This window comes from Gopherus flavomarginatus, chromosome 6, assembly GCF_025201925.1.
Source record: "Gopherus flavomarginatus isolate rGopFla2 chromosome 6, rGopFla2.mat.asm, whole genome shotgun sequence".
NCBI classification, from domain to species: domain Eukaryota; kingdom Metazoa; phylum Chordata; order Testudines; family Testudinidae; genus Gopherus; species Gopherus flavomarginatus.
The window spans coordinates 44,247,043-44,262,377 of NC_066622.1; the positions used below are offsets into that span (position 1 = coordinate 44,247,043).

The window sequence follows — 15,335 nt, forward strand, 5'->3', positions numbered from 1 at the left end:
GGTACTGGTGAGGCCACACATGGAGTAATGCATCCAGTTTTGGTCCCCCCCACTACAGAAAGTATGTGGACAAATCAGAGAGAGTCCAGCAGAGGGCAATGAAAATGATTAGGGGGCCTCGGCACATGACTTACGAGGAGAGGCTGAGGGAACTCAGCTTGTTTAGTCTGCAGAAGAGAAAAGTGAGGGGGGATTTGATAGCAGCCTTCAACTACCTGAAGGGGGGTTCCAAAGAGGACCGAGCTAGGCTGTTATCAGTGGGAGCAGATGACAGAACAAGAACCAATGGTCTCAAGTTGCAGTGGGGGGGAGGTCTAGGTTGGATATTAGGAAACACTATTTCACTAGGAGAGTGGTGAAGCACTGGAAGGGGTTACCTAGGGAGGTGGTGGAATCTCCATCCTTAGAGGTTTTTAAGGCCCGGCTTGACAAAGCCTTGGCTGGGATGATTTAGTTGGGGCTGATCCTGCTTTGAGCAGGGGACTGGACTAGATGACCACCTGAGGTCTCTTCCAGCCATAATATTCTATGAATCTATGATTATGTCTATAATTCATGCACCAACTTAAGACCTCCAGGAAACATTTATAGGGCACAATAAACTCTAGATCCCATTTAGACCCTTGCCTTCAAACTTACTCATATTGCAGAATTAAAGTCTGTATTACTGATTCTCATTCAGAGCCTTGGTGTTATACTGCCTGCATTATATCCTTGTTTTGGTTTTGATCTCCCTAAAGATCAGTCTTTGCTAATACTGAAGGGAGGAAGAAATGCATTGTGGTTAAGGTCTTGGACTTGGATCCAGGATATCCAGATTCTTTTCTGCCTATGTCACAGACTTCATGACCTTGGACAAGTCACTTAATCTGTGTTCCAGTTATCCATCTGAGTTATGAGGATAACTACTTCCCTGTCTCACACATGGGTTGCGAGGAAAAAGGTGTTAGTGTTTGTGAGGCACACAGACGACATAGCGGTGACAGCGATAAAAAACCCATAGTTTACTTAATTATCATGAATTTGGGAACTGCAGAAGCAGCATGGAAAGGAAAACAAAGGAAGCAATGTCTTGACTGAATACTTAGGATGTGGTCTTCACGTTTGGAAGACTTTTCATAGTGAGTCATTGTCAACTGTGCTACTCTAACTGGTGGGGCTCAAGGCTGCCTTTAAACACCAGTAAGGTCTGTAACATACAGTACATTCTATCCCTGAACAGGATTTTGTTTTATATAATTGGGTTAAGAATAAAACTGATTTGAAGCATAAAAGTTTCAGGAGATGTACAGCATTCAATTAATCATATACACAAAATGCTGCATACAGACACTGCATTTACTCCTGCCCTTGCTTTGCCTGAGGGCAGAAACCACTGAAATTAAACAAACCTGCTTAAGTTGCTTCCAAAAATATTGCTTTTTCTGTGATTTAGATTGTCAATGTACAATTTAAGTTAAAAGCAAAATATGAGTGCAAATGGAAATCCTCTAGACAAATGGAAGTTTCGGATGTAAATTTAAACCCTGCTGGCTATCTAGAGTGTTCCACAGCATGCTCGCTGTGCATTTTTTCCAAACAAGAAAATGTCTTGAAAACTAAACTCCATGAAGTCTTACCACTGAATCATCAATCTGAGATATGCGATTGTGACTCATATCTAAAGTTGTTAAAGTCTTCCAAGTTGGGATAACCGCTGTCACAGGAAAACTTGAAAGGGCACCCTCTGGAACCCATTGGTCAAATTCAGAGGCCTCAGGCGCTAGAATTTCCTGTTTAAGACAGACATTAAAGAACATTATTAAAGCACTACAACTATGCCTTCAGGGAAAACTAATAGCTCTCAAAAAAAGTCTTGCAACAGTTCAGTAAGGATAAAATAACACATTCAGATTAAATGTAATAGAATTTAATATCTGGACTGACATGGTTGAAACTGCAAGAACTATGCTTATTTTGGGCATATGGATAGGGAGTTCTGACAGCAGTATCCAATCCAGGCAGAGAATCTGCATGAACACTAGGATTATTGAGAAATTACAGTTGACATGAATACCGGCTGTAAATACAGCTGTTAAAGAGTTGGTACACAGATAATAAACACTTCCTTCTAATTTATAAAAATGACATTACCTCTCAAGGTAATATAGGACCCTTCAGTCATATGGCTTTAATAGTAACACATGACACAGCAAGACATGACTTCAGATAAACACTCCTGCAACTGCAATACTTTTGGACATGCTTTAAACAATTGCCAGCCTTGGGAAAATGCACTTACTTTCATTGAGGTTGCTGAAAACTGAACACTCATCGTGGTTAAAGTGTGCTTTGATGATGTCAGCCCTTTAATAAGATTTGCACCACAGTGATTTATCTGTTTAAAGGGAAAATACAGCTATACAAAATAAGTCACAAGGACATGAGTATTGGAACAAACAAAATAATTAAGTAAGGAAGATGCTGGTGATAGCTGGTATAACCAGGTGTTCAATTGTATCAACAGAGAGAGCATTTACAGTGTTCCTCTAAAATCTCTTTTCCATAAGAATATAAACAAGCAACAGGACCAACAGGAGCTGATCCAGTCTATTGCACTGGAAGTTGGTCAAGACAAAGAAAATTAGACAATGAAATCAGTGGGGCAACCTGAAAGAAGCAAAATTCTAAAAGCTCTTTCAACAAAGTTGCCCAGCACAAGTAAAAATTCTCATCATGCTGAAGCCACCCAGGCAGCTTAACTGAACATAATACTTCACTCTTACCAAATGGAAAGGACTCTTGCAAGTAAGTTTAACTATAATTACAGAAGCAGATATTTGATCATACTAACAATCTTTGTGCATTCTCTACATTTTAAAAAAACATAAGTGTCATCCTTAGAAGTGGAGTCCTTCCAGGACAGAGCTGATACTCTGATGGAGAAGTCTGCATTATTGTAATGAGGATGTCAATCCAGAGCTAGTCAATCCAGTACTTTCCATGAACATTCAAGTTATAAAACTCCTCATGTTAAATTATTTTTCCTTTTCCATATTCTTTTTTTAGAAAGTGATCTGCCCCTATCCAAAACACAAAACACATTTTAGTTAGATCCCCTTAAGAGTTATTGATATATTTCCTTCCCACATGATAATTTTAATTAAAAAATCTTTATTAAATAAATGCTACAAACAGAGGCCACTAAGAGGGGAGTTTTGGAGGGAGTAGCTGCAGACTCTGTGCTTGAAAGTAGCGGGACTCGGTGAGTGGAGCATTTGGTCCATCTGTGGATTGTTTGGCTGGCTGTTCTCTGTGTATGGATTGCTTAGCAGAGCCATGGGGCCCTGAGTAAGTAGGATGCCTTGCTAAAGGCTGAAAGGCTCTTGGCTTTAGAACTTTGATCAGTGCCTTGGCAAAGATGGAAAGGCTCCAACCAATAGAGGCAATTAACAGGGTTTCTGACAAGTGAGAGAAGCTTTCTTTCCAGGTTCAGCAGTATGTGAGATATTAAGATGGCCAGTGATGGACAAGTGGCGGTGTTTGAAGATAGAAGGGATTTCCTGTGCATGAAGTGCAAGTTGGTGACTATGCTGGAGGAAAAGATTCTAGGATTGGAGGAACAAGTTGAGATGCTACTGAGAATCAGCAAAGCTGAGGAGACAGCAAGATTTGGAAAACACCAAGGAAAAATGACACTGGCCTCAGACTTTAAGGCCAGAAAGGATCATAACGATCATCTAGCTGACTTCCCAGGAATCAAACACAGAGAGGAAGTCATAGGAGGTCTGGTGGCTCATAACCACCAGAGGCAAGAGGTCAAAGCAGCATTCTACATAGCTGGAGACAAATAAGGATGGGCAGGCTGTGGCCACTAGAGAGAAGACAACAGGAAGAATTCCACATGGCTAGAAGTTTCAAATTGATACCAGGTCCTTAACATGAAAACTACAGAAGATACCTCTCAAGATCCTGGAGGTCCAAGGGAACAGAAGGATGTATTGGATACACATGTGGATGGCAGTTTGGCCCAAACTGTAAGAAAATCAAGCTTGCCCACGAAAAGTTCTCCAATTGGCCAAGGAACATAGACAATCCTTGTTGTAGATTCAATATTCAGAAGAATTAAAGAACATTCTGCAAGGCATAGGTGGACAACAGGACAGTATGCTGCCTTCCCAGAGCCAAGACAAGAGATGTCACTCTAAGACTGGATAGGCTTCTGAAGTCAGTGGGCTAGGATCTACTGGTGATGTTTAATATCAGCACTAATGATATGAGCATAAATTCAACCTAGTTGGTAGTACTGAAACCTGGCGAGATAATTTGCATGATTGCAATGTTAAAATCAATGGTTATAACCTATTTAGGAAGGATCGAGAAGGCAAAAGGGAAGGGGGAGCTACATTGCCTGCTTCTGAGTCACTGATAATTCAGAAAAAAGTGATATTGAAAGCTTAGGGAACAAGATGGCCATCTCTTTATGCATCTATCTACATAGTGTAGAAAGAGAAGTGCATGATCACGAGGGACTTCAATTTCAGTGACATATGATAGAGGTCTCATGCTGCCAGGACTAAAACATCCTTGCAATTTTGTAAATATTGCAGATAATTTCCTAACTCAAAAAGCATTGCAGTGAACACTGGGGAATTCTTTATTAGACCCTGTCTAATAAAAGAACTGATCACAAACCTAAAAATGAATGCCAGCTTAGGTACAAGTGATCAAGACTTGATTGCATTTATAATGTGCAAACAGAATAAAGCCCAGACGAGTAATATACATATTTGCTGCTTTAGTAGGGCCAATTTCACGAACCTGAAAACAATTATGACCCAAACAGCTATTAGGAAGAATTTAATCAGAAAAATGTGAATGATAATTGGGAATCATTTAAGAACACCTTACTAGATGTCCAAAAAGCCACAATTGAGGAAGACGACTGTACTGGTTAAAAAACAAACAATCTGATTCAGAGTGGAAGTGAAGGCAATCGCAAAAAATAAAAAGATAATATAAAACAGGGGTTCTGAAACTGGGGGTCGTGAGGTTACTACATGGAGGGCTGCGAGCCATCAGCCTCCACTTCCCGCAGCTCACATTGGCTGGTAACAGCAAACGGTGGCCACAGGGAGCTAAGGGGCTCCATGCCTGCAGACGCTTCAGGTAAACAAAAGAACAATGTATTAGATATTCAATTCTATTATTCCATAGAGTTTAAAATAATCAAATGTTGTTGAAGACCCGTTTATAAGCCAACCCCGCTCTTTGATGCACCACTTTTTTACCAAAAATATATGGCTTATGAATGAGTATATATGGTAACTTGATTTTTTTATGAGATTATAAATTTGGTTGATAAAAGTAATAATGTTGATGTAATATATGCAGACTTCTGTAAGGCATTTGATTTGCTACTACATGACATTTTGATTAAGAAATAAGAATGACAGAAAATTAGCACTGTTGTCTAAAGTACTGTTGTAGCCATGTTGGTCCCAGGATACAACCAGACAAGATGGGAGATAAAACATCTTTTATCGGACCAATTTCTGTTGGTGAAAGAAACAAGTTTTCAAGCTTACACAGGGTTCTTTTCTTACTCCCACTTTGTCGCTATAAAATGAACATGGCACACAGTAAATGGACTACCAGCTGGCTAACTGATAGGTATCAAAATGTAAATGTAAATGCAGACTCATCGAGGGATGTGTTTCCAGTAGGGTCCTTCAAGGATCGGTTCTTGGCCCTATGCTGTTTAATGTTTTTATTAATGACTTGGAAGAAAACAAAATAATCGCTAATGAAATAATGGAGCAGCAAATAAAGAGGACCGCTCACTGATTACCAGGTGATCCAAACTGCTCTGAAACTAAGAACCAGCAAACATTGTGTGTTTTAATATAGCTAAATGTAAATGAATACATTTGAGAACAAAGAACATAGGCCATACTTACATGATGGGGGACTCTACCCGGGGAAGCAATGACTCTGAAAAAGATTTGGGGGTTGCTGTGGATAATTAGCAGAACAAGACCTTCCAGTGTAATGGTGTGGCCAAAAGAGCTAATGTGACCCTGGGATACATAAACAGGGGAATATCGAGAAGGAGTAGAGAGGTTATTTTACCTCTGTATTTGGGACTCGTGTGACTGCTGTTGGAATAGTGTGCCCAGTTCTGGCACCCACAATTCAGGAAGTATGTTTTTAAATTGGAGAGGGTTCAGAAAAAAGCCACAAGAATGATTCAAGAATTACAAAACTTGCCTTACCATGACAAACTCAAGGAGCTCAATCTATTAAGTTTAACAAAGAGAAGGTTAAGGGGTGACGTGATTACAGTTCATAAGTACCTATATGGGAAACAAACATTTTATAATGGGCTCTTTAATGCTGAAGCTAGACAAAGTCAGAGTGCAAATAAGGTGTAAATTTTTAATGGTTAGATTGATCAACCACTGGAACAATTTACACACAGTTGTGGTGGACTCTCCATCACTGACAATTTTTAAATTAAGACTGCCTGTTGTTCTAAAAGATAGGTTCCAAGAATTATTTTGGGCGAGTTCTATGGGCTGTGTCACACAGGAAGTCAAACTATATGATCACAGTGATCCCCTCTAGCCTTGGAATCTATGAATCTATATTGATTGATTGGAGTTCTTCTAGCTGATCCAATGCCTTCTTTGACACATTTGCCATTAGAACACCAGAGTCCTCTCATTTTTAACATTTACTGTACTCCCAAAATGGAAGTTCACTATTGCTTTGCATTTCATAACAAGGTACAGACATTGGCAGGTCTCCATAATATGTAAATATTGAGTCTGGTAAGCAAGCTACAATGTAATACATTAAAAGAACGACTGAAGTTCTATCAGAAACTTGCTAAGTTTCACTAATGAATGTTAGACCAATTGTAAATAAATAAATTTTGCCAATTAACAAGTAAGCTAACAAACAAAAGTACTGCACCACAAAGTGCTCTGTGGGAAAACATTTATTTCATGGTATATTTGTAAATATTTGGTATTTCAACAAGTAAAGATGTTTTAGTAACGAGACCTTGCTAAAACTTTGTTATTAGATCTTTTCTAAGAAGCAGAAAAATCACCACTACTTTGGTTTTGATTTTTATATCTAAAACAAAGTTCTGCTGTAATTATATTAGGAAACTTGCTCTTTAGGGGGAAGTACAAAATCAGCTGTTCTAAATATCTAGTCTGGAATCCATTTTTTCCAGACTAGAGAAAGTGGCATTTGTCTCACTTATTAGTAATAAATATAAAACATGGTAATAACTTCTAGTGCCAAGCCAAAGTAAATGATAGCTCACCAATACTAAGAGATACACTGCAATATTGGTATTGCTAGACTATGCTTTTGAATAGCCATTAGAAAGTTACTGAGCAAACAGTATCTCCACCATACCTCTATCTGATGAAGAGATTTAAATATTGACAAATCAAAAGGCAAGAGGTGCTCCTGAATGTTGCTGGTTCCAAAAGGTCCCTCTGTGCCAGTTACCTAGTAATCAAGATTAAAGACAGAATTAATACACAAAACCAATCAACACGCATCTGTTGCAGTGTCTGCCGTAAATTACAGGGATTGAACCATATAAATACAATTACTGAGAACCCTCTAAAATGACAGCCAAAGAAGTTGAAGGATTCCACTGTTAATGACACTTGAACACAATTTAGCATTTAAAAAAAGAAGGAAAAAAAATTAAAGGCAAAAGCCGAACACACAGAAAGCAAGATACTGAACTTAAAAGGCAGGTCTACACTTAAAACACTGCAGCTGCAGTGCTTCAGTGAAGATGCTACTATGCCCACAGGAGAGATTCTCGTCAGCATAGTTATTCCACCTCTACGAGAGGTGGTAGCTATGGTGACAGGAGATGCCATCCCATCAACATAGCGCTGTCTACACTGGGTACAGGTTGGGAGAACTGCATCGCTCATGGGTTTATATAAGTTTATAGTGCAGACTTGGCCTAAGGCTGCCACCTTGTGCTTATACATTGTAGCACATGGAGTTGTGGCAAAGACTTCATAGTTAAGATGGTCACTAGTTTTCCATTCTAAACTAATTGACACCCTAGTCCTCCATTCACTAAAAATAATCTCTCTTCTTGAAATAAAATCAGACAGTTACACATATTTCCATCCCAGGGTTTCAAATAGGGCAAGGCATTTCCAAGTTGAGAGCTTGGAAAAAGTTGAGCATTGTTAGGTATCTGCAAACTGAAGCGCAAATCTACATACTCCAAATTGTTTTTATCTGCTTGTCTTCTATTAATATTAGTACCAATACAGAAGGTTCAGAAACACTCGCCATGAACATCCAAATTTGAGAAGTCTGCAGGATCTCTTGCTTGGATTCATCTGGGATTTGCAAGCTCTAAAGGAGCCGATATGCTCTAAGCACAAGTGATCAGAGCTTACAGGGTCAGAAAACACCACTGGGGCCAAAGAACACAGGTTTCTCTCTCTAAGACCATGTAAATTTTGTAGCATTGGAGCTGCAAGGCTGGGGAATGGAAAGCTCCATAGAAATGAATCTGCAGATGCATCTTTGCTTCCACAGAGCACAAAAGCTTCTGATGAAGTTTCCATATTCTCCCCAGCTGTTCATTGTTGCCTATTAAGGAACTGGACTCCTCCACTGCTCCCTAACACTGTAACTATTCTAATCCCAGATAAAAAAATTGATTCAGATTTAATTAAGTGTGCAAGAACATGAGTGCTTTAACTTTTAAGTATTCTTGAAAGGTCATCTTTACAGCTGGACTTCAGAAGCTGTAAATTCAGTTGGATAGATTTAAATCAGAAGTCAGATAAGACAGGGAAGTTGTTCTGTTTTTGCTATGAAAAGTAAAAAAAAAAAAAAAATCAGTCTTTTTAATTCTGATGAGCTCTCAATTTTTGTACATCAGAAGTGAGGAAAACCTTTCCAGTTCACTTCAAATTTGGCAGAAGAAAAATCTGTCATGGTTCCAGACTGAACCTACTAATTTTGAGGTTGCCATATGAGCTTTTACTGTTAAGATTACAAAGGGTTAAAATTGATTTTTAATGGAAACTCAGTTGCAACTCTCAACTACAGGACAGTTATTATTTACAATTACAGATACAAAATAATGAAGTGCGAATGTTGGGGGGGGGGCAGAGTTTTTATAAATTCTACATTAGATGGATAGTATCACACAGTTATATGAATTCCCAATGGCCAACCAAGGCTCAGAAAGATTACGTGGTTGTATGCCTATTTATAAAGGGCCTACAGTGGGGCTCTGGGAAGGTGATGTCATGCAGGAAAATATCAGCTGCTACGTGTTGTTGCTTCTAGGCACAATAAAGTGAAGACTCTGGGCCACCTAATCAGCATTAATATTAGCGGTTCCATGCTTTCAAAGGAAAAGTGACACTGACAGCACACCATTAATTTCTAGTGTAGAGGCGGGCAAACTATGGCCCGCGGGACCCTCCTGCCCGGCCCCTGAGGTCCTGGCCTGGGAGGTTAGCCCCTGGTCCCTCCCCTGCTGTTCCCCTTCCCCCACAGCCTCAGCTCACTGCACCGCTGATGCAATGCTCCGTGCGGCGGGACTGCGAGCTCTTGCTGGGCAGCGCAGCTGCAGTGTCACGGCCTGACCCGGTGCTCTGTGCTGTGCAGTGGCATGGCTGGCTCCAGTTGGGTGGCACAGCTGTCTGTCTTGGTGCTCTGGGTGGTGCAGCTGTAGCACCGCCAGCCACCTGTGCTCCAGGCAATGCAGTAAGGGAGCAGAGCGGGCTTGGATAGAGGGCAGCGGAGTGTGGGGTGGTGGTCAGGGGGCAGGGGTGTGGATGGGGGTTGGGGCAGTCAGAGGGCATGGAACAGGGGAGTTGAATGGGGTCAAGGATACCGGGGGGACAGTCAGGAATGAGAGGAGGAGGTGGATGAGGTGGTGGGGGGCAGTCAGGGGCATGGGTTCTGGGGGCGATCAGGGAGAAGGGGTGGTTGGATGGGGCAGGAATCCCAGGGGGCAGTCAGGAATGAGAGGAGGGGTTGGATGGGGCTGTAGGGAGCAGTCAGGGGCAGGGGGCCCGGGGATAGTCAGAGGACAGGGAGGGGTGGATGGGGCTGGAGTCCCAGGGGAACCATCAGGGGGCAAGAAGCAAGGGGGGTCAGATAGGGGATAGGAGCCGGGCCACGCCTGGCTGTTCAGGGAGGCACAGCTGCCCTAACCAGCCCTCCACACAATTTCGGAAACCCGATGTGGCCCTCAGGCCAAAAAGTTTGTCCACCTCTGTTCTAGCGTATACTGCTGGAAACAATGTCTACATTATCTACATCAATACAGTCTACCTTTAAATATTTGAGTCTACATGTGAAATCCAGAATATGACCTAGATCAGTTTTGGCATCTCCATTAGCGCACGTAGGTTTCCCCTGGCGCAACTGTTGAGTAACAGCATATAACTGCAATGGTCTGAGGCTGAAGACCTCTCCAGCCATTAGTAATTGTTCTCCTGAAAAACAAGAGTACAGTAATGTTAAACATGGAGTCATAATATTTTAAGATTTCATCCAAAGAGATAAACAGCTGATGCTCACCACTGCTGTGGGGAAGGAGGAAGAGAGGAGAATTACGGTGGTGGTGGGCATGCTGGAGATTTAACTGGTTGCCCTTTACACCCTAGCTCTCACTGAAATACTGAAGCAACATCCACATGTTTTGCCATTTTAAACAAATATTCAAAGAACAGAAAACTATGGACTTCTTGCACCAGAAAATCTAAATGTCTAAAATAGGCCCTTCAGCCACAACAGGCCTAAACCTCCTAATGGAGTTAAAGCCATACCCTCATTACTTTTAATAGAACAGGATCAGACATACTGAAGCCCATTTATCTAATGTAAAAGATCACTCTTTCTCCAAGCTATCCTTAGATAAATTCCCTAACAATTAACACTAACCATTCCACTTGCAGAACACTTCCTTTAATAAAACATATTTACCAACTTTGCAGCATTTGCTGTATACAATGGGGAATTACAGAAAACATTTCTAATGGCTATACTGGTAAGTCTAAGGCTCCCACAGTACTCACAATGTCAAAATGAACTCCCGCTGTCTGAAATACAACATGCATCCCCACTTAACCTGATTTACCATCAACATTTCTTCAATCCCTTCTCACTCTAGTACTCTTATTTTGGACTGGTTTTCAAGGGGGTAGGGACAGCTCAGTGGTCTGAGCACTAGACTCCTCAACCCAGGTTTGAGAGTTCAACCCTTGAGAGGGCCACTTAGGGAGGGGGTTGGACTAGATGACCTCCTGAGGTCCCTTCCAACTCTGATATTGTATGAAACAGTAAGAAATAGCATCAGATTGTCAGCCCTCATGGACACCTGAAAATTCTAGCCTGACTATAGCCAATAAACTACAAATACACTGCTCTGGAATTGTTAGCATTTCTCCTCTCACTCAGAGGCAGCAATAAGACCTTAGGGACAGGACAGGCACCAGTTTTCATAATAAACATGATAAATTATGGATGGGGTTTCCAAAAGCACTCAGTCAATGATTTTCACCGCCACCCTGCCTCAATGGGAGCAGACGAAGGCCAGCTGCAGAGGTCTTTGGAAATCTCATCCTAAGTGCTGAAGTTACAAACTATGCCAGGTTCTGCTTTGCTACGGTCACAGTAGTGTAAACCTAGAGCAACTCTGTTAATGCTAATGAGGTTGCATGTACTGCAAGTCAGGATAGAATTTTGTCCTGTAACTATTATTTTAAAAAGTTACACAATTTTCTGAATACTCCCTTTGAAACGGTTTTACAATTTCATAAGTTCCCTACTGCTGCAATACTGACCAGCTCTATCAGCAGCAAGAGCATAAGGTAACTCACTACACTAATGGAAAAGGCATTCAGTCTCCAGGTCTAAGGAAATAATGCCTTTTAACAAGATGACTAGGATGCATTCACGATACTATAATTATGAGGTTAACTAAACTATTAAGTTAGAAGTGTAAAATAGCTACAAATTTATGTACAGTGAACAAATTAAGTTTTAATTCAGCTCATGCTAAAATATTATTAATTAATGTGGATAAACATGTGTAAGTTGCAAGAGGAAGTGTTGGAATAATATACCATGTCAAGAGGTTTTATGAAAAAGTTTCCTGGTGAGGGCACCCTGGGCTCACCATATACGAGTTCTGAGTTTGGGAGAAGTTTCACTAAGTCCATTCCAAGAGCCGGGCAGAGCAGACTCGTGGCAGTGTCTATTTATTGCATTTCCACATTGCTGTTGAGAGCATCTTTACAAGCAAGCACTGACAATGGCCCAGCACTGTTCAAACCAAAACACATCTGTCCAAATGGAGCATGCAAAGGGTTGATAGCAAGACAGAGGGGAGGAGAGCAAAAAAGAACCAAAGAAAACGTGATCCACAACATTCAAAAGGGAAATCTATATCTGGCTGCCTGGAGACATGTAACTCCATGTATATTAATTTACAATATAATTTAAAGAAAATTTGCATACCAAATACACACTATTGTTCTCTGTTAAAATCTAGGGAATTTGTTACAGTACCTCTGTGAAAGAGCTCTTCAGCCAATGCAGCTGTGATCCCATTGATTTCCTGCAAAGAACAAACCACTGTCACTGACTAATTTAAATGTTTTCCATTCTTCAAATGTTTAACTCTTCTGACATTTATCAGAAATCTCCCTTTCCTGCCATATTAGAAGAGCTTCACAAATATCTTAAAAAATGAAATATTGAGACCATAATTATATCTTATGTATTTTTTATAATACTAAAGTCACTAAGGAAATAACATGCAATAATTTTGAAAATTAAAATAGTCTTAAGTTAGAAAAAGACAGACAGCATTAGACTATAGTTAAATAGGCACATTCTTAACTAGATGTCTTTACTCTTTTAAATGTAACAGATGCTACAGTAAATATTACCAAAAATATTAGCACTACTTGAAAGCAAGCCTATTCCTTATACAAGTTCTAGAAATCACTCATTGCTGAGAAATGTCAAGATGACTATTTTGAAAAGAAGTCTTGGAATAAACTATTCATTTATTAAACATTCAAGAGTTCCTCTCCTATGTCAGACTGAGACTGCATGCCACTAACATGGAAAAGGTGCTTTCTTTGGCTTGCACAGGTGTGAAGAAAGAGATAGCTATAGAAGAGGCAATTAAATTCATTCCTCTAGACTCTTCTTCAACATATTAGCTTTTTGACAGCATTAATGCTACGCCACCAAGCCCTGCTCTGGCATCACCATTAATGCAGCCCCAGGAGTCAAGAGGCAGAGGTGTAGACAACTTTGAAAGAGAGGATGAGGGCAAAAAAATTTCAGTAGAGGGATGTCAACATTTCTGCCTCCCCAAGTCCAGAAAGGAGGGGAATGAAAGGCACCAAGATGAGGAATGAAATATTTCCCACCTACGATGAGCAACGATGCTATGGAAATTCAGAGGCTGTTTTGGACACAATGCAAAGTAGTAAGATAATTCTTGTATTGATTCTGTTAGACACAAAGAAAGCCCTGCAAAAACAGTATCAGAAATAAACCTGCATGCAATAGTTTAATCTTAACCTTGAAATAGTCACATCATTTAAGTCAAATAACTCTTAATTCAGTACTCATCCAGAATTTTACTTTGTCCACAGACAGCTCTAATGCTTAATAATAAGGAGATAAAGACACAGAGTCCATCAGCTACACCAGGGGTTCCCAAAGCAGTGCCTGCAGGTGCCATGGCGCCCGTGGGGGCATCTTCATGCACCCACGTCCTGGCCCCGGGACAGCACCCGCTGAAATGCCGCAGCGGCATTTTGGCAGGGACACCTCTTGATGACGGCGCTTGCCATCGACAAGTGACATCATCGAGAGGCGTCACTCTCGAATTTCGGCAGGGATGCCTCTCAATGACGCCGCTTGTCGCCTACAAGTGATATCATCGAGAGGCGTCGCCCCCAAATTTCGGCGGGGACACCTCTTGATGACGTTGCTTGCCGTCGACAAGTGACATCATCGAGAGGCGTCACTCTCGAATTTCGGCAGGGATGCCTCTCAATGACGCCGCTTGTCGCCTACAAGTGATATCATCCAGAGGCGTCGCCCCCGAATCTCTGTGGGGACGCCTCTCGCTGACATCGCTTGTCGACGGCAAGCGACATCGAGAGTCGTCACCACCAAAATGCTGCCGAAATTCGGCGGCATTTCGGCAGGTGCTCCACTGCCGCAGTGGTCCTTCGGCTGGCGCCCACCAGCCTAAAAGGTTGGGGACCACTGAACTACACACTACTTTGCTCATTTATTGAAGCAAGTATTTTAGAAAATATGCTCCTAAAATATAAACTGAACTAAAATTGCACTGAGTATGTATCAGCCTAAAAATGTTTAAACCAAATAAACTTAGGGTGAAAAGCTACAAAAACTGCATTCTAAAAAACAATTCAGTAGCACCGAATTGTTCTTACTCCTGTTTTAAATGAACAAATTACAACAGGGGTAATTCTTAGCACATATGCACTTGATGACAAAGCTGTACAAACACCTGCTAATCCTCACCACCTCACTGGTAATGCAGGAAAGTAAAGTTTTTCCATCTGCAAGATATGAACAAGTTAAATGACTTTGCCCACAGCCACATAGCAATCAGCTCGTGGCTAAAGAGTCCCCCTTCCTATAGCAGACCTGGGAGCTGGGGAAACAGAAATCTCTGTCTCCAGCACTGCTCTAATCATATTTCTGTTTGTCTAGTCCACAGTAGTCTTCTGTTCACAGGATCAGTTTTCAGCTGCACTTCCAAGAAGCACCCATTCTCTTTTCCTTGCTACAAGATTTTGTAAGTTTAGCAGAGGAGACAATTCAGGTGTCAAAAGTGAAGTACAGAACTTTCTTTCTACGGATACAAATTCTATGCTTGAGTAATAAGAGTATAGCAGTAGAAATATACTACCAACTGCCTCACAAGAATGGTGATGGTGACTGGAAAGTGCTCAGGGATATTAGAGGGGATACAAAAACAGAAAACCCAATAACAGGTGATTTCAACTATCCCCATATTGATAGGGTACATGACACTTTCAGAAGAGATGCAGAGATAAAATTTCTAGACACAATTAATGACAGCTTCTTGGAACAGCTGCAAGGGTAGAGGCAATTCTTAATTTAGTCTTAAGCAGTACACAGGTTCTGGTCCAAGAGGTGAAAACAGCTGAACCACTCCGTAACAGCGACCATAATGTAATTAACTTTTAACGTCCTTGGAGGGTGGAAAATACCAAAGAAACCCACCACAGTAGCATTTAACTTCACAA

The 15,335-nt window shown here is 41.0% G+C and overlaps 1 protein-coding gene across 8 annotated transcripts in view; it reads right to left on the bottom strand.

Annotated features, from left to right (window-relative positions):
• Nucleotides 1-15,335, bottom strand: part of NISCH (nischarin) — a 63,644-nt gene that overhangs the window by 25,680 nt on the left and 22,629 nt on the right. For all 8 annotated transcript variants that reach the window (XR_007774993.1, XM_050957718.1, XM_050957719.1 and 5 more), the window contains exons 4-8: nt 12,577-12,625; nt 10,336-10,499; nt 7,414-7,509; nt 2,282-2,377; nt 1,620-1,772 (exon numbers count right to left, since the gene is read on the bottom strand). Coding sequence is in view for 7 of the 8 variants with exons in the window: in XM_050957718.1 (XP_050813675.1) it covers nt 1,620-1,772; nt 2,282-2,377; nt 7,414-7,509; nt 10,336-10,499; nt 12,577-12,625 (558 nt within the window). In the remaining variant the exon portion in view is untranslated. The remainder of the gene's footprint in view (nt 1-1,619; nt 1,773-2,281; nt 2,378-7,413; nt 7,510-10,335; nt 10,500-12,576; nt 12,626-15,335) is intronic.